Source organism: Bufo bufo, chromosome 2 (genome assembly GCF_905171765.1).
Source record: "Bufo bufo chromosome 2, aBufBuf1.1, whole genome shotgun sequence".
NCBI lineage: Eukaryota > Metazoa > Chordata > Amphibia > Anura > Bufonidae > Bufo > Bufo bufo.
The window spans coordinates 556490129-556510221 of record NC_053390.1 but is presented as its reverse complement, the minus strand read 5'-3'; the positions used below and the strand labels follow the sequence as shown (position 1 = coordinate 556510221).

Sequence of the window (20093 nt, the reverse complement as noted above, 5' to 3'; positions counted from 1 at the left end):
AAATGTAATATTAATTCATAAACTTCTAGTAGGAATAATAGAACAGTTGCATGAAATAGTCATATGAAAAGATGCTCTTGAATTCTCATTACATGGGGAATGAAAGTAGTTACTAAAACACAAGTCAGGAGAGTTAGGCTAGGTCTACACGACGACATTTGTCGCGCGACATTTTGTTGCACCAATGTCGCGCGACAACTTTTATAATGGCAGTCTATGGTGTCGCACTGCGACATGCGACATGCTGCGACTGCGACGCAACAGTCGCAGAAAAATCCATCTCGATGGATTTTCTGCGACTGTTGCGTCGCAGTCGCAGCATGTTGCATGTTGCAGTGCGACACCATAGACTGCCATTATAAAAATTGTCGCGCGACATTGGTGCAACAAAATGTCGCGCGACAAATGTCGTCGTGTAGACCTAGCCTTAACAGGTTCTCTTTGGGGCTAAAATTATCATTTATTTTTTTATTTTTTCCTCTCTCGCTAAATCTAGCAGCCCTAGTTCTATGCTACATGTTGCTGCGGTTTTCCTAGTTCACTGTACACTGCTTTCCCATACGTTTGGACACATCAGTTTAAAACGTGACGTGTATTTAGGAATACCCTTTTGTGATGTGCAGTCATTCAACCCCAACCAATTTGTGTGTTTTCTCTATTTTTCTTTTTTTCTCATTTCATTATTTTTTTTTTTCCCCCCCCTTAGTCTTACCAAGAGCCATAACTTTTTTTATTGTATTTTTCAGTGGTACCGTTCAATTTATATTAAGTATAAGTACAGTGACTGATTCACACCATACAAAAACAAAAGTTTTAGAAAAACAGACTTTTCTATAATTATATTAGTGGTATACGAGTCCCTATCAGATTGGAACAGTTTCAATGGAGTCCAGGAGAAATGGGACTACTTAAAAGTGGCACTATTGAAGGCAACAGATAATTGCATTAGGCTTGCCAGTAAAAGCAAAAAGGAAGAGACCACTGTGGTACTCAGCAGAAGTGGCCAAAATCATTAAAAACAAAGATATCATTTAGTAATTATAACAGGCACATTTATAAGATTAGGCAGAGAGAGGCCAAACAAGTTATAAGAGCTTCTAAAGCACAAGCAGAAGAGAAATTAGCTCAGTCAGTGAAAAAAGGTGATAAGGCATTCTTCAGATACATAAATAAAAAAAGGAAACTAAAACAAGGAATTACCAAATTAAAAACAAAAGAAGGAAGGTATATGGCAGAAGATAAAGAACTAGCTGACTGCCTCAATGAATACTTCTGTTCACCTTTTACAAAGGAAAATGAAGGAGAAGGACCTCCGTTTTAGGAAGTAAGACTAATGAATCTTTTGATGCATGTGTCTTTACAGAGGAAGAGGTTCTAAGGCAGCTGTCTAAAATTAATACAAATAAGTCACAGGGGCCTGATGTGATACACCCAAAGCTATTAAAAGAGCTCAGCGGTGAACTAGCAAAACCATTAACAGATTTATTTAACAAATCACTGGTAACAGGAGTCATCCCAGAAGATTGGAAATTAGCAAATATTGTGCCCATTCACGAGAAAGGTAGTAGGGAGGAATCGGGCAACTATAGGCTAGTAAGCCTGACATCAATAGTGGGGAAATTAATAGAAGCCATACTTAAGGAGAGGATTGTGGAACATCTAAAATCCCATGTATTGAAAGATGAAAAACAGCATGGGTTTACTTCAGGGAGATCATGTCAAACTAATCTTATTGATTTTTTTTTTTTTTTTTGATTGGGTGACTAAAATAATAGATGGTGAAGGTGCAGTAGACATCGCTTATCTGGACCTTAGTAAGGCTTGTGATACTGTCCCACATAGAAGGCTTATCAATAAATTACAGTCTTTGTGCTTGGACTCCCATATTGTTGAATGGATTAGTCGGGGGGGGGGGGGGGGTTTGAGTTACCAGAGGGGGCTGATCAGGGGCTGGGGGGCACATGAGAAGCTGGCTGCCATGGTCCGCTCCCTGCTGTTGTGTGCACAAAGCACAGGGCAGCAGGGAGAGTGTAAAGTCCTATTCACCCTAATAGAGCTCTATTAGGGTGAATATGACAAAGGTTCTAGCCCTTAACCGCCTAACGCAGGATCGCGTTTCGGAGGCGGCAGCTCCAGGCAGAGTCACGCATCTATGCGTCATCTCGCGAGACGCGAGATTTCCTGTGAAGGCGCGCACGTTCACAGGATCGGAAGGTGAGCGAGTGGATCTACAGCCTGCCAGCGGCGATCGTTCGCTGGCAGGCTGTAGATGCGTTTTTTTTTTTGTTTTTTTTTTAAAACCCCTAACAGGTATATTTGATGCTGTTTTGATAACAGCGTCTAATATACCTGGTCCTCTGGTGGTCCCTTTTGCTTGGATCGACCACCAGAGGACACAGGCAGCTCAGTAATAAGTAGCACCAAACACTACTACACTACACCCCCCCCCCCTGTCACTTATTAACCCCTGATCACCCCATATAGACTCCCTGATCACTCCCCTGTCATTGATCACCGCCCTGTAAGGCTCCATTCAGATGTCCGTATGTTTTTTACGGATACATGGATCGGATCCGCAAAACACATACAGACGTCTGAATGGAGCCTTACAGGGGGGTGATCACCCCATATAGACCCCCCCTGTCATGTATCACCCCTTGTAAGGCTGGCTCCATTCAGAGGTCCGTATGTGTTTTGCGGATCCACGGATCCATGGATCGGATCTGCAAAACACATACGGACGTCTGAATGGAGCCTTACAGGGGGGTGATCACCCCATATAGACCCCCCTGTCATTGATCACCCCCCCCGTAAGGCTCCATTCAGACTTTTTTTTGGCCCAAGTTAGCAGAAATTTATTATTATTATTTTTTTCTTACAAAGTCTCATATTCCACTAACTTGTGTCAAAAAATAAAATCTCACATGAACTCACCATACCCCTCACGGAATCCAAATGCGTAAAATTTTTTAGACATTTATATTCCAGACTTCTTCTCACGCTTTAGGGCCCCTAAAATGCCAGGGCAGTATAAATACCCCACATGTGACCCCATTTCGGAAGGAAGACACCCCAAGGTATTCCGTGAGGGGCATATTGAGTCCATGAAAGATTGAAAATTTTTGTCCCAAGTTAGCGGAAAGGGAGACTTTGTGAGAAAAAAAAAAATAAAAAATTTCCGCTAACTTGTGCCAAAAAAATAAAAAAATTCTATGAACTCGCCATGCCCCTCATTGAATACCTTGGGGTGTCTTCTTTCCAAAATGGGGTCACATGTGGGGTATTTATACTGCCCTGGCATTTTAGGGGCCCTAAAGCGTGAGAAGAAGTCTGGAATCCAAATGTCTAAAAATGCCCTCCTAAAAGGAATGTGGGCCCCTTTGCGCATCTAGGCTTCAAAAAAGTGTCACACATGTGGTATCACTGTACTCAGGAGAAGTTGGGGAATGTGTTTTGGGGTGTCATTTTACATATACCCATGCTGGGTGAGAGAAATATCTTGGTCAAATGCCAACTTTGTATTAAAAAATGGGAAAAGTTGTCTGAAATCAAAATGTGTAAAAAATGCCCTGTGAAATCCGAAAGGTGCTCTTTGGAATGTGGCCAGGGCATTTTTTACCCATTTTGATTTCAAACTACTTCCCATACATTAGGGCCCCTAAAATGCCAGGGCAGTATAACTACCCCACAAGTGACCCCATTTTGGAAAGACACCCCAAGGTATTTCGTGTTGGGCATAGTGAGTTTATGGAAGTTTTTATTTTTTGTCACAAGTTAGTGGAATATGAGACTTTGTATAGGGAAAAAAAAAAAAAAAAATCATCATTTCCCGCTAACTTGTGACAAAAAATAAAAAGTTCTATGAACTCACTATGCCCATCAGCGAATACCTTATGGTGTCTACTTTCCGAAATGGGGTTATTTGTGGGTTTTTTCTACTGTCTGGGCATTGTAGAACCTCAGGAAACATGACAGGTGCTCAGAAAGTCAGAGCTGCTTCAAAAAGCGGAAATTCACTTTTTTGTACCATAGTTTGTAAACGCTATAACTTTTTTACCCAAACCATTTTTTTTTTTTTTTTTTACCCAAGACATGTAGAACAATAAATTTTAGAGAAAAATTTATATATGGATGTCGTTTTTTTTTTAAAAAAAATTACAACTGAAAGTGAAAAATTTATTTTTTTTTGCAAAAATTTAGTTAAATTTCGATTAATAACAAAAAATGTCAGCAGCAATGAAATACCACCAAATGAAAGCTCTATTAGTGAGAAGAAAAGGAGGTAAAATTCATTTGGGTGGTAAGTTGCATGACCGAGCAATAAACTGTGAAAGTAGTGTAGTGCAGAAGTGTAAAAAGTGGTCTGGTCATTAAGGGGGTTTAAGCTAGGGGAGCTGAGGCGGTTAAGGAGGCTAATAGTTGTTAAATAAAAAGTAAAAATAAAAACATGGAGAGAGCCGCTCCGTTCTCCCGCTATGCCCTCCGGTATCTTCGGTCACTAAGTTATGGTAGGCGGAGATTTCGGTCACTAAGTTATGGTAGGCGCAGTCTGCCCTTGTTCTGCTGTAGCGCTGGTCAATCGCAGCGCAGAGCTCACAGCCTGGGAGAAAAGAACCTCTCAGACTGTGAGCTCTGCGCTGTGATTGGCCAGCGCTACAGCAGAACAAGGGCAGACTCCGCCTACCATAACTTAGTGACCGAAGATACCGGAGGGCATAGCGGGAGAACGGAGCGGCGCCCAGGCATAATAGTAAGTGCAGTGAGATTCCCGGGCACCGCTCTCCATGTCTGTATACTTATGTCAGGATCGGTGAAAGGTCCTCTTTAAGCATGCATGGGATAGGCATAAGGCCATCCTTCATATAAGATAGGGCCAATGGCTATTCATAGTATTCAGTATATTGGGCAGACTAGATGGGCCAAATGGTTCTTATCTGCCGACACTTTCTATGTCAACGCAGGGGCTCTGATGGAAGAGCAAAGGGAGCCCCTTCCCTCTGTTTAAATGCCCAGAAGCTGGAGTTGTTATAGACAGAGGCATCTGAGGGGTTAAATTACTAAGATTGGAGTTGGCTCCAACCCTGGCCATTACTGCTGGTTGTCAGCTGATGTACTATTATGTCATAGGTTGTAAAGGGGTTAAAGGGTCAAATTATTGGCGGTCTCATATGGAAACTGCTCTACAAGTTATAATTTTTTTAATTTAATTTTTTACTACAAAACCATGTATTGTGCTGCTCTGCGGTATGACTATTATAACTATTATAATCATGTTTCACCAGCTAATCTGGCTTCATCAGGGGTAACAGACAGAACCCCTGATGAAGCCAGATTAGCTGGCGAAACATGTTGGGTTACAGCATTAGTGTTTTAGATTCCTATGTCAGTGTCTGTTCTAGCAATTAGTGTAGAAAATCACCAGTGAAGTAATTTCAGAGTAAACATTGTTTGCCACAAAGCACTATTCCTTTCTCGTACATATAAGACTGTGCTGCACTGGTCTTTTAAGCAGAATTCAAGCATGTTAAGGCACGGGGAGTGCACCCCCGACTGTCACTGCAGATGCAGCAATCAGCTTCAGAACTGACAGGGCATGAGATATTTTTAAATTAGTTTTGCTCGCATTCACTTATATTTAGGAAAGCATTTTAACTAATGATAGTAAAAGTTACGTTTTATTTTCTGGGACAAGCATGGTTATTAGCGTAAGCAGGCTTTATTTTGGTGCATGACACATAGGGCACAACTACATGTCGCACGACAATTTTTATAATGATAGTCTATGGTGTTGCGCTGCGACTGCTACACAGCTCAGCAGACAGTATCACACATGATAGGATTAGATACACAGCTCAGCAGACAGTATCACGCAGGATAGGATTAGATGCACAGCTCAGCAGACAGTATCACACATGATAGGATTAGATACACAGCTCAGCAGACAGTATCACGCAGGATAGGATTAGATGCACAGCTCAGCAGACAGTATCACGCAGGATAGGATTAGATGCACAGCTCAGCAGACAGTATCACGCAGGATAGGATTAGATGCACAGCTCAGCAGACAGTATCACGCAGGATAGGATTAGATGCACAGCTCAGCAGACAGTATCACGCAGGATAGGATTAGATGCACAGCTCAGCAGACAGTATCACGCAGGATAGGATTAGATGCACAGCTCAGCAGACAGTATCACGCAGGATAGGATTAGATACACAGCTCAGCAGACAGTATCACGTAGGATAGGATTCGATGCTCAGCAGACAGTATCACGCAGGATAGGATTCGATACACAGCTCAGCAGACAGTATCACGCAGGATAGGATTCGATACACAGCTCAGCAGACAGTATCACGCAGGATAGGATTAGATGCACAGCTCAGCAGACAGTATCACGCAGGATAGGATTAGATGCACAGCTCAGCAGGCAGTATCACGCAGGATAGGATTAGATACACAGCTCAGCAGACAGTATCACGCAGGATAGGATTAGATGCACAGCTCAGCAGACAGTATCACTCAGGATAGGATTAGATGCACAGCTCAGCAGACAGTATCACGCAGGATAGGATTAGATGCACAGCTCAGCAGACAGTATCACACATGTCACAGTGCGACACCATAGCCTATCAATATAAAAATTGTTGAGACAAAATGTTGCGCAACACATGTCGTCGTGTAGCCCTAGCATTAAAGGGCAGGGCGCTGTGGAGGTCACTGTTAAAGGGGCGGGCACTGTTAAGGGGGCAGGGGCCACTATTAAAGGGGCAACTGCTGTGGAGGTCACTGTTAAGGCAGCAGGGTACTGTCAAGTCACTGCTATGGCTACTTTCACACCTGCGTTTAAATGCGGATCCGTCTGGTATCTGCACAGACTGATCCGCACCTATAATGCAAACGCTGGTATCCGTTCAGAACGGATCCGTCTGCATTATTCTGTCCAAAAAAAGTCTAAGTGTAAGTCAAACGGATCCGTCCTGACTTACATTGAAAGTCAATGGGGGACGGATCCGTTTACAATTACATTGTGTCAATGTAAACTGATCCGTCCCCATTGACTTGCATTGTAAGTCAGGACGGATCAGTTTGGCTCCGCATCGCCAGGCGGACACCAAAACTCTGCAAGCAGCGTTTTGGTGTCCGCCTCCAGAGCGGAATGGAGGCGGAACGGAGCCAAACTGGTGCATTCTGAACGGATCCTTATCCATTCAGAATGCATTGGGGCTAAACTGATCCGTTTGGGGCCGCTTGTGAGAGCCTTGAAATGGATCTCGCAGTCGGACCCAGAAACGGCAGTGTGAAAGTAGCCTAAGGCAGCGGGGTACTGTGGAGATCACTGTTAAGGGGGCGGGCCCCTAAGGAGGTCACTGTCAAGAGAGTGTGGTGCTGTGAAGCTCCACGTTAAGGAGATGGGCTGCTGTGGAGGTCCCATTTTAAAGTGGCAGGGGGGCAGTGTTAAGGGGCGGGGTGCTGTAGAGGTCACTGTTATGGGGATACTGTCGATGTCTTTTAATGACACACAAACCCGTCCTTCTGCTAGTAATAAATAAACATATGACATATTGCCACGTCTGAAAAGTCCAAACTATTAAAACGTAAAAAAAAATAATAATAATCTCTTATGCGGAGAACGCAATAACGGAAAAAAAATGCACGATTCGCCTTATTTTATTATTATTTTTTTTAGTCACCTTGTCCCTCCCAAAAATAGGATAGGACTGTGCTATTATGGGCCGGAGGTTCCATAAAATGCAGAACACACACGGCTTTTTTGGTGTTTAATTTTTTTTGGGGTGGTATTGAGTATCTCAATACTTTTTATGGTTTTGAAATCTAATACAAATTTTGGTATTGTGACAACCCTACTGTGGAGCATTTTGTACCCCCTGTATAATCATATAGTGGTATTATAGACACTAGAGGCACTACTGGGGGGGCATGATGGATAATGGGGGCACTACAGGGGAGCATTACTTACATACTGAGGCCACTTAGAGCACTGCAGGGGTTGCAGTTTAAAAAAATCTGTTTTTAAAGGCTCTTAAAATGGATGCAAAATGGAAAGAAAATGGCTGCACACACGGATGCAAAATGGCCATGAAAAACGGAGTTTATCCTATTGAAACGTCACCTTTTTGTCCACATCTGACTAGCACTTTTTGCAAGTCTGATGGGGACCCATTCACTTCAGTGCGGCTGCAAAAATGCGGACTGCACACCGCGTGCTGTCTGCATGTCCGTTCTGTGGGCTGACAAAGAAGAGAGAACGTGTCGCATTACGGACAAGGATATAGATGTTCTATGGATGGCAGGACATTCTGTTCACCAAAAGGCAGATTGCACACGGTAGGTGTCTGTGTTATGTGAATTCGCAGTTTGTGGACTACGTTCACGTGTATGAGCCCTAAGCCATGTCATATTGGGTGTCGCGGTTCTTTGTTTAGTACCTATTATTCTGATTGGTTGTTAAAAAGCCTATTGATACCACCCTTGTATGCCAGCCTAATGCCTCGTCAGTGTTTTGGTCAGGGATTGTGAGTAGCGATTAGCGAATTTCCGGTTGTGAAATTCGTTCACGCTTCGTTTACTGGTAAAAGGTGAATTACGTTATGGACTCCCCTGCATAACTGAAACGGAACGGATCCGTTTTGCAGCCCATAGATTTCTATTATGACCTAATGAATAACGGAATGCCTCTAACGGACAATAATAGGACATGTTCTATTTTTTTGTGAAACGGAACGGAGTACCTTCTGTTGTGTGTTTTTTTTTGTTTTAGTTTTTTTCTGACCCATTCAAATGAATCTTTCCACATATGGTTCGCAAGATAAACGGAATGGACACGGGAAGAAATGATGTTTGTGTGCATGAGGCCTCACTGATGGAAGTCACTGACTGTGTACAGCTTAGTATTCAGAGCTCCTCGCTGGAAGGAGGCAGTTTCATAACCAGTTTCCCTAGCTTGTGAAGACCAGTAGTCCTCTGTGTAATGGTCTCTGACTTCTGGACGCATACACAGTTCTGCCCAAAGTAACTTCATTTGAGCTGCTGTGTGTTTGGCGTTTCCTCTTTTTAGAGAAGTGTATGTAGAAAAGTGAAGCTGTACAAATAGCCCAGTATACCCCAGTGCAGCAGTGTGCGTACTGGTGAGCGCTGACATCAGTTGTGGAGAATTGTGGATAAAGTGCTGATTGTTTCCCACTTGTCCATGAATACAAACAATACACTGACTCTCTGGGAGGGAATATGTCACCACGGTGCAGGCGAAGGAACTTTCCTTAGGGTTATCCGAGACTAAAAAATGCCCCCCATATGCCCGGGCCCTTCTCACTGAATCTACTTACCTGGCTCGCCGCACCGCCGTTGGTGCTTCTCCCCGTGCTCGGATGAAAACGCGCATGGGGAGAAGCTGCTGCGGCAGTGCGGTGACCAGGAGCTGTGCGGGGAGCCAGGTAAGTGGACTCAGTGTGGGGGGCATTCGTTAATCTCAGATAACCCGTTTAATAGTAACTTGCCGTGAGAAGAATGCTTAAAGGGTTTCCGTCACCAGATTTAACCCTATTAAGCTAGCTGACATTAGCGATGTGCTAATGTCAGCTAAACCTAACTAGCCTATTCCCGTTCTCCCACCTTTGTCGCCTCCCTCCAAGTCCTGATTGACAGGGCCAGGCAGCGCTCACATCTGTCTGCCAGCCCTGTGCTCTGGTGAAATCTCGTCCCATTCGGCGCAGGCGCGGTGAGGGAAAGACGCTTGCAGGCTGCCAGCTTCCTCACCACGCCTGTGCCGAATACTGAACGCCGCGAGATTTCACCAGAGCACAGGGCTGGCAGACAGATGTGAGCGCTGCCTGGCCCTGTCAATCAGGACTTGGAGGGAGGCGACAAAGGTGGGAGAACGGGAATAGGCTAGTTAGGTTTAGCTGACATTAGCACATCGCTAATGTCAGCTAGCTTAATAGGGTTAAATCTGGTGACAGAAGAGACCTGAAAGTCCCCAGGGATGTTAGGCTTGTGCAAGGTAACACACATGAATATGGTATATTTTCATGTGGATTTCTGTGCATTTCCGCAACAGATCTGCACCAAAAATAATTTTTTATATTTTTTTGGGATGCAGACTTTCCCGCAGATCTCACCCTTGCATTGAAAAGGGTGAAATCTGCACTAGAAATCACACAGTTGACATGTAGCGGGTTTCAAAATCTCATGCGAGTTCAATTTCCGCATGAGGGAGAAGCAACGTTTACCTGAGATTTGTCTCATACAGTACCAGCAAAGTGTATGGTAATACGCTGAGGGTTTTCTGTAAATCTGCAGGTAGCCTGACATAGGTTGTAAACAGTTAAAGGGGTTCTTCCGCTCCGCACCTTCCGAATCTGTGATGCAGTGCACAAATGGCTGGTGCCCGTGTATTGCTGACCTGCTGTGTGCGGGAGGCCCAAGTGATCTGTGTGCTGGCAGTCTGTCCATTGTATGGAGCGTTATGGAATGGCAGCCAGACCATACGCGGGGCCCAGTGATGCCTTCATATAGCAGTTATGTGGCTTGAGGGTTTGTTATTTAGACCACGTACCAGGAAGGTGTAAGAGGTTAATTCTCCTTAAATGGGTTTTCCCACCTCAGACATTGGGGGCCATATCGCTAGGATATGCCCCATTGTGTGATAGGTGCTGGTCCCATCTCTGGGACCCACACCCATATCTGGAACGGAGCCCCGAAAGTAATGGAGGGCGCACTGTGCATGTAAATTTTTATGGGGCTACTGAAAATAGCAGAGTGCTGGCTTGGCTATTTCCGTCGGCCCCATAGAAATCAATGGGAGCAGTGGCCAGACTTGGGAAAACCAGGGTTCCTCCAGCCACCACCTTTCCTGCTCCGTTTTCGATATAGGTGCGTGTCCCAGCGGTGGGACCTGCACTATCTGACAATGGGGATGTGCCCCCGTTGTCTCAGATGGCAATACCTCTTTAAGAAGCAGCTTGTTCATAGGTTGTTGAATTCACTTTGCAAAAAGCCTGTAAGAAATGAAAGCTGGAATGAAATTGCCACGGGCCAGGTATTGTTTCCTGTTCCCTAAGGTGGGGGCACCTTACAAGTTTTAAACTTCCACTTTTTCTTGTTTTCATGTGTAATAACACTTGGCTCATTTCCAGAATCAGTGCCATGTCTGTATGGCAGTTTATGTGGCACTGAGTGCTGCTGGACATGCATGCTTGGTCGCTGCCCCACAGCCAGGTCTCCTCTTCACCGCAGAGTAGGCAGTGCTGGTGTGGGAAGGAGAGCCTCGGCAGTCCCATGGCAGTGTGTCAGAGTAGACCACCCCAGCTTCATCGGCTTGGAAAGGGGGACTGTATGGTCCATTGCTGGAGCCTGCCCCCAGCAGGGACATGGATGCAGGTATGGAAAGGGGGGCTGTATGGTCCATTGCTGGAGCCTGCCCCCAGCAGGGACATGGATGCAGGTATAGAAAGGGGGGCTGTATGGTCCATTGCTGGAGCCTGCCCCCAGCAGGGACATGGATGCAGGTATAGAAAGGGGGGCTGTATGGTCCATTGCTGGAGCCTGCCCCCAGCAGGGACATGGATGCAGGTATAGAAAGGGGTGCTGTATGGTCCATTGCTGGAGCCTGCCCCCAGCAGGGACATGGATGCAGGTATAGAAAGGGGGGCTGTATGGTCCATTGCTGGAGCCTGCCCCCAGCAGGGACATGGATGCAGGTATAGAAAGGGGGGCTGTATGGTCCATTGCTGGAGCCTGCCCCCAGCAGGGACATGGATGCAGGTATAGAAAGGGGGGCTGTATGGTCCATTGCTGGAGCCTGCCCCCAGCAGGGACATGGATGCAGGTATAGAAAGGGGGGCTGTATGGTCCATTGCTGGAGCCTGCCCCCAGCAGGGACATGGATGCAGGTATAGAAAGGGGGGCTGTATGGTCCATTGCTGGAGCCTGCCCCCAGCAGGGACATGGATGCAGGTATAGAAAGGGGGGCTGTATGGTCCATTGCTGGAGCCTGCCCCCAGCAGGGACATGGATGCAGGTATAGAAAGGGGGGCTGTATGGTCCATTGCTGGAGCCTGCCCCCAGCAGGGACATGGATGCAGGTATAGAAAGGGGGGCTGTATGGTCCATTGCTGGAGCCTGCCCCCAGCAGGGACATGGATGCAGGTATAGAAAGGGGGGCTGTATGGTCCATTGCTGGAGCCTGCCCCCAGCAGGGACATGGATGCAGGTATAGAAAGGGGGGCTGTATGGTCCATTGCTGGAGCCTGCCCCCAGCAGGGACATGGATGCAGGTATAGAAAGGGGGGCTGTATGGTCCATTGCTGGAGCCTGCCCCCAGCAGGGACATGGATGCAGGTATAGAAAGGGGGGCTGTATGGTCCATTGCTGGAGCCTGCCCCCAGCAGGGACATGGATGCAGGTATAGAAAGGGGGGCTGTATGGTCCATTGCTGGAGCCTGCCCCCAGCAGGGACATGGATGCAGGTATAGAAAGGGGGGCTGTATGGTCCATTGCTGGAGCCTGCCCCCAGCAGGGACATGGATGCAGGTATAGAAAGGGGGGCTGTATGGTCCATTGCTGGAGGCTGCCCCCAGCAGGGACATGGATGCAGGTATAGAAAGGGGGGCTGTATGGTCCATTGCTGGAGGCTGCCCCCAGCAGGGACATGGATGCAGGTATAGAAAGGGGGGCTGTATGGTCCATTGCTGGAGCCTGCCCCCAGCAGGGACATGGATGCAGGTATAGAAAGGGGGGCTGTATGGTCCATTGCTGGAGCCTGCCCCCAGCAGGGACATGGATGCAGGTATAGAAAGGGGGGCTGTATGGTCCATTGCTGGAGGCTGCCCCCAGCAGGGACATGGATGCAGGTATAGAAAGGGGGGCTGTATGGTCCATTGCTGGAGGCTGCCCCCAGCAGGGACATGGATGCAGGTATAGAAAGGGGGGCTGTATGGTCCATTGCTGGAGCCTGCCCCAGCGTTTTGCTGTCTGCTTGTCGAAACTGAGCCAAAACGGATCAGTCTCCCATTGACTTCCAATGGTGTTGAAGACGGATCAGTCTTTGCTATGTTAAAGATAATGCATACGGATCCGTTCATGACGGATGCAGACTGTTGTATTATTGTAACGGGTCCGTTTTTGCAGATCCATGACAGATCCGCACCAAACTCGTGTGTGAAAGTAGCCCTAACATGGAAGTCTAGGGGAAATAAACGCAGGACATATAGGTGTATTTCTGTAGTGGCGGTTTTGGGGGCAATGGCTTTTTTTTATTTATTTTTATCCCAAAATGCAGCACCCACCGAGTGCTGGTTTTCTCTGATTTGGTGCAGTGTGTGTTTGCTTGGGATTTTTGGTGACCTCACATACTTTAGAAAGGCTAAGGATGCCAGGTGCTATAACACTGCATGGGCAAAAATGCTGATCTAGGAGACCTTTTTTGAGGTGTTTCACATTTTGGGGGAGGGGGGGGGGCGCGTGTGAAGGAAGCCTTCAGGCCACTTTCTCAAGGCTTGGACAGCCAAAACCAGGGGAGGTTCCGGAGGACACTCTCCCCTCATACCGTGTGGATGCCGCTAGTGGATAATACACGTGCAGCCTGTATCCGGCCACCTCTCCACAGCACAGAAAATGGTGGGTGGAAAAAACAAGCGTGTGACTTTAAGAGCAGCCTGCGTGAGTCACCCCTGTGTGTGTTGGTAGAGGCCTGCGCTGGAACTGCAGAGCCGCTCCGGGCCAGAATAGAACGTTCCATTTCCTGTTCCCTGGCTGACAGAGGAGGGTTCCTGCTGGCACAGAGCTAATCCTAGTGCAGCAAGAGCTATGGCTGTGTGATGAAACATGGTGGAGACGGCGGCCGACATGGAAGCATATGTTCTAGAAGACATCCTGGAGGTACGGCGTCGGGTGCGGGCCATGAGGGGAGGGGGAGACTGGCCGGCGGCTCGCCAGACCTTGTGCCTTCTCCTCTGCTACGGCTCCCGCTCCGTCCTCGCCCGGTACCGGTCCGGTTGTGTGGTGCGGCCGCCGGGATCCGGGCCAGCGAGGGGCCTTGCGTTACATAAGCCGCCTGCGTGCCTGTGACCTTTGCATTAACTCATTAGAAGGTGGGGTCTTTCTCCCAGTATCAGATGTCTTGCACAATTCGTCTGGAGGCCTAGTACCCTGCCTGTCTCCGCAGCCCGGCAGTGTGGAAGTTTCCAGCTCACTTCTGGCCTGCACCACACTACAGTGCCAGGAGTGTGCCTGCTTTATCCTGTCACACAGGCCCACACTGTGCAGGGTGCCATTCTTGTCACAAAGATCCTATCTTCTTGGGTTGTACCTCTGACCAGATTCGCCAGAGATTTCTGCAGGATGGCAAGTCACCCGCCCTCTAGCCGGGGTCCTACTGGTTGTGCCACCCTGGGGATCCATACATAGAAGCCGCACTATGGGTAGGGGTCACCTGCCCTCTTTTGACACTTGAGGAGATATTAAGGGGTGAACCTTGCAGAGGTGGGCGGCGGTGGTTTTATGGGGGAATGCTGTGACCCTTCTCAGGTCTGATCAATGAGCAGATCCTGGAGTCCTCTGCTGAGCCCGAAGCTGACTGCTTTTAGCTGTGAGTCACCTGATGTCGGTCACCCCCTCCCAGGGGCATTATGGCTTATGTAAGGTAATCCTGGGAGTGTGTGTGAACAGTCGCCAACACACTACAGGAACGTTCAGCAGATGACATGTGGCGGGTCTATATATTTGTCTGATCCAGCTGATGCCTGCACAGCCTTCTGCACACAGATTTACCTCACATCTGTTGTGGTTTGTGTCACAAGGGGAACTGCAAGACAACCTAAGGGGAGAAGCAATGACCAGGCGGGTGCACTGTGGCGCTACCTGCCAGGGGCTGACTGGAAACTTAGCGGCGCCATGTTGTAGGCAGGTGCAAATTGACAGAAGGCTGGTGGCGACACAAGTAGGTGGTGCCAGCGATACCACAGTGCAGCATACAGTACTGCCCTATCACTGTACCAAGGACGGTTAGGTTTAGGAGGGCACCTCCAGCCGTTGGTCAGGTCCATAACTACCTGATGCTCCTATAATTAAAGGGAACCTGTCACCGGGATTTTGTGTATAGAGCTGAGGACATGGGTTGCTAGATGGCCGCTAGCACATCCACAATACCCAGTCCCCATAGCTCTGTGTGCTTTTATTGTGTAAAAAAACCCTGATTTGATACATATGCAAATTAACCTGAGATGAGTCCTGTACGTGAGATGAGTCAGGGACAGGACTCATCTCAGGTTAATTTGCATATGTATCAAATCTGTTTTTTTACACAATAAAAGCACACAGAGCTATGGGGCTTGGGTATTGCGGATGTGCTAGCGGCCATCTAGCAACCCATGTCCTCAGCTCTATACACAAAATCCCAGTGACAGGTTCCCTTTAATGCTGAGAGCATCAGATTATTTACCCAGCTAGCAGACATGAGGGCTCACGCAGCCCCCTGGGCATCGGCCCACCTTGAAATTTCCCTGTAGGGTCTATGGCCAGTCCGGCCCTGCTGCTTGCATCCTCTTCCCAGCCTGACAGGGCTGCTTACTGGGGGCAGTACACTAGATGCACATGCCAGCAGTCTAATGCCCGTGGTGCCTGTGACTAAACTCTGCCCCTTCATATCGGCATTAGTCTTATTTTAATAGGCCGGGTTCACATCTGCACTGTGAAATGTCAGCCCGTTCCTCCGCTGGAGTCCACCGTATCTGGCATAGCTGCATTTCACCGCACACTGCCGACTCCCCATTAGGCGGGTCCGGCAGCATTCCAGCCTCTATGCTGGCTTTCGGCTGGACATAAAATGATGGTATATGTGCCGGATACAGTGCTGGAGTTCACAAAGGCAGATGTCAACCCCACCTTAATCTTCATCATTGTCATTTTTGAATTCGGCAGAATTCTTTATAGAAGAAAATATTAAGTTGGGTGACTACTATTTATAGTAACTGTTGTATACAGCTTCCCCTACATATGTATACTCGCATGTATAGGCCTCCTGCCACCGCAGAGTACAGGCTGGCATATGGCCAGGTGTCCTTGCTTGAGTTCTTGGTACAGATTCGTGTTCTGGAAGTAAGTTGGTGTTAGGTGGACACCACATGGTGGGACCCCAGGGTGCGGGCTAGGCCACACTATTTTACCACGGTCTTGCGTTCACTAGCTGCAGTGGGTGGGCGTAGCTTTGCTGCGCTATGTGCTCCCACCCTAAATAAAAGGTCATGCACATGACCTATGTTTTTAGTCCGCATCCGATATGAATTTTTTGCGGGTCGCATGCCGACCTGTTCACTTCAGTAGGATCGCAAAAGATGCGTACCGCACACCGTGTGCTATCCGCCCAAAAAATACAACGTCCTATTCTTGTCCTTATTACAAACAAGGATCGGACTGTTCTATTATGTGCTGCACGTTCTGTTCCACAAAATGCGGAACACACATGGCCGATATCCGTGCTTTCCGGACCACAAAAACTACTATGGCTGTGTACGTGGGCCCTTAGAGTAATAGGAGTAACGATTGCTTATACACATGGTGGAGATTTCAGTCTGTGGCCGAGAAGTGGGTTTGATTAATAGTGACGTTCGGACCGTCACGTTTATGAATGCGTCAGAGGAAAAGCGGGCAAGCATAAACTCTTGAAAAGTTTCACACTGTAAGTAAAATTGTGACTTTATTTTTGATTATTTTTTATTTTATTTTTCTTTTGTTAAAAAGTGTCAGGCTACTCCAGAGCTGTCTATAATCAGTTCTTCCATCAGAATATTACAAATCTGCACTAGGTCTCATTTATGAGTTTGGCCTCAACTTTCATCCCCAGCTCTAAAAGTTAGTTTTGGTGCAAATTGTGCCAAAATTGATAAATCTCCCCCTTAATCTTAAAGGGAACCTGTCACCGGGATTTTGTGTATAGAGCTGAGGAAATGGGTTGCTAGATGGCCGCTAGCACATCCGCAATACCCAGTCCCCATAGCTCTGTGCTTTTATTGTGGGAAAAAAACCACAAAAACCGATTTGATACATATGCAAATAAACCTGAGTCCTGTCCCGGAGATGAGTCCAGCACCGCCCCGCATCCTCAGAATCTCCTTGCTCCCTGACGTCGGAAAGCTAGAGCGCCGTAATTTCGCGATGCGCGAGCTAGCGCTTGTGCAGTTTGTTCCCTGATGCTGATGCCAGCACAGGGAAGGAACACTATGACGACACTGTGCATGCGCTAGCTCGCGCATCGAGAGATTACAGCGCTGTAGCTTTCTGACATTGGGGAGCAAGGAGGAGATTCTGAGGATGCGGGGCAGTGCTGGACTCCTTCATGCTGGACTTTTTAAACACAATAAAAGCACACAGAGCTATGGGGAACTGGGTATTACGGATGTGCTAGCGGCCATCTAGCAACCCATGTGCTTGGCTCTATACACAAAATCCCGGTGACAGGTTCCCTTTAAGATTATGGGGGAGATTTATCAATTTTGGCACAATGGTCTATTTCACCTGCATTATCCACCGGTCCATGGAACTACGTATCCCATGTATTTATAGTAAGAATGGCGCTGCATGCTTTTAAAAGTTACTGGGGGACATTTATCCAAACTGGTGTAAAAGAAAGTGGGCTTAGTTGCCCCTAGCAACCAGTCAGATTCCACCTTTGGAAAATGAAAGGTGGAATCTGGTTGCTTTGGACAACTATGGCAGTTTTCCTGTGCACCAGTTTGATAAAACCCCCCACTGACAGAACACTCTGGGTAGACTCTTAACACCAGTGGGAATGGAGCCATCTTACATTTTTCGTGATTTGGTAATGTAAGTGTATGGTCAGAAAGTGACCATAAAACATAAGGCTCTGTTCACACTTGGGGCATGGTTTTTGCTTACCATGGATATCACTGATGTCTGCTGGATTCTGTTGACATAAGCCTTTTTTAAATGTCCATGACAGGGATGGTCAGTGTTTCATCCAGCATTCCCAGACTGCCTACAGCAGGGCATGGTGGGAGTTGTAGTTTCACAACAGCTGGAGAGCCGCAAGTTGGCCATCCCTGATCTAGTTGCTTGTGGCAACGTAGGCTACTTTCACACCAGCGTTTTTACTGGATCCATCATGGCTCAGCAAAAACGCTTCGGTTACTGATAATACAACCGTCTGCATCCGTTATGTATGGATCCGGTTGTATTATCTTTAACATGCCCAAGACGGATCCGTCATGAACTCCATTTAAAGTCTATGGGGGACGCATCCGTTTTCTATTGTGTCAGAGAAAACGGATCTGTCCCCATTGACTTGCATCGTCTTGCTCCACATCCCATGATGGAAATAAAATGGCAGCATGCTGCGGTTTGTTCTCTGGTATGAGAACGCAACCAAATGGAACGGATTGCGTTCTGGTCCCTTCTGTTCAGTTACGTTTGTCCCCATTGACAATGAATAGGACAAAATGGAAGCGGTTTTCTCTGGTATTGAGACCCTGTGACTGATTTCAATACCAGAAAATAGAAACGCTAGTGTGAAAGTAGCCTTGATCCGTTTTCCTTTGCACCAGTTTTAATAAATCTTCCCCCATAGACTGCAATGGACATGCTTGGTCTGCCTCATGGACCTAAGTCGTGACTGATACCCACGGTAAGTGGAAAAACATGACTGAATGGACACCTGAAAGGTCATTACCAGGATAACCCCTATCATCATACCCACATCAGCAGGGCGTTGTACACTGCTGAGCCTTCTCCCACGGCCACCACAGAGGCTGGCTCTTTTCATCAAGTTGGACCCCCCCAATGATCTTCCTGAGGTGAGGTCATCCGTATTAAAACACCTGGAAAACGTCTTTAAAGGGGTTTTCTTAGACTTCAATACTGATGACCTATCCTGTGGGAGTGACACCTGGGACTCCCACCAAGCAGCTGGCTGAGAAGGAGCGCCACAGTATTAACGTTTCGGAAAATCCTTTTATGAAGTTATAAATTGTCAAACAATATTTTTGTAGTATATTTTATTAATTTTTATAGGTTTGCTAGCAAAACAAGCCCCTGAAGTCCGAGCCTTTCTCTAGCGCATGCAGAATCCGTACACCATAGCCATGTATGGATTTTGAACCATACTGGCATCAGCACCCATAGCTGTGCCCGCTCTGCTGAAAGCTTTGCATAACACATGGGTGCTGTTGTTAAAGGGGTTGTTCGGGCTTTTACTATTGATGACCAATCCTCAGAATAGGTCATCAATATCAGATCGGCGGAGGTCCGAAACCTAGCACCCTTCTGATCAGCTGTATGAGGAGATGGTGCCCACGTGCCATCTCCCTGTCCGCGGCTGCTGTCTGTGGCAAGAGCAAAGGCACGTATGCATGCCTTTTCCCCATACAGCTGATCGGCGGGAGTGTTGGACTCCTGAGGATAGGTCATCAATAGTAAAAGCCCGGACAACTCATTTAACCTCTTCCTACGCCTTCATAGAAAATAGTCCCTCATATAGAGGTTCATATGGTATATAATGCCCACACAATTTTCTATAGGTTTATATTTCTATGGATTTAGAACTAGTAGAGATGGACGACGGGCATCTAGCCCTCTTCTTCTGCTTCTCTATGCCAACACTGAGGGGAGGGAGCAGGGAAGCTACTGAGCATGTTAGTCCACCTCTGAATGAAAGATGGACCACATGGATAATCAGCAGGGGGGCGCTACCAGAGACGTAAATGTACAAAAAAAAACAACTTTAAACAATATTTTTATTGTTTGACTACTATAATACTTTATTGAAAACGACCTATTGATTGTATAGCATTTTTTATTTTTTTGCGCTGATAATCCCTTTAGTATTGTGCTGTCTTTTATACGAGGCCCTGAACTTTAGACTGCATTACATGTTAGGAGGAAATGTGAGCAGTGTCATTGGGACATATGTGAATGCCTCAGACGGTTGCATCACTTTGTGCTGGTCACTTTGACTCTGCATCAGTGCACTGGAATATCATTTGGTGCCCCGTTTAGCAGAATATTAAGCAGGGTTCCCAGGGACCTGATGGCCAAGGTGTCCAAAAATTTGCTGTTGGAGTAG

The 20093-nt window shown here is 47.0% G+C and overlaps 1 protein-coding gene across 6 annotated transcripts in view; it reads left to right on the top strand.

Moving 5' to 3' along the window:
• Positions 1–20093, top strand: part of ANKRD17 (ankyrin repeat domain 17) — a 147888-nt gene that overhangs the window by 37995 nt on the left and 89800 nt on the right. For 2 of the 6 annotated variants that reach the window (XM_040418134.1, XM_040418133.1), the window contains exon 1: positions 13717–13897. The exons of the other annotated variants lie outside the window; for them this stretch is intronic. In XM_040418134.1, the coding sequence (XP_040274068.1) occupies positions 13844–13897 (54 nt within the window). In that variant the 5' untranslated portion in view covers positions 13717–13843. Of the gene's footprint in view, positions 1–13716; positions 13898–20093 lie in introns of those variants that run through there. 6 annotated transcript variants of the gene reach the window in all.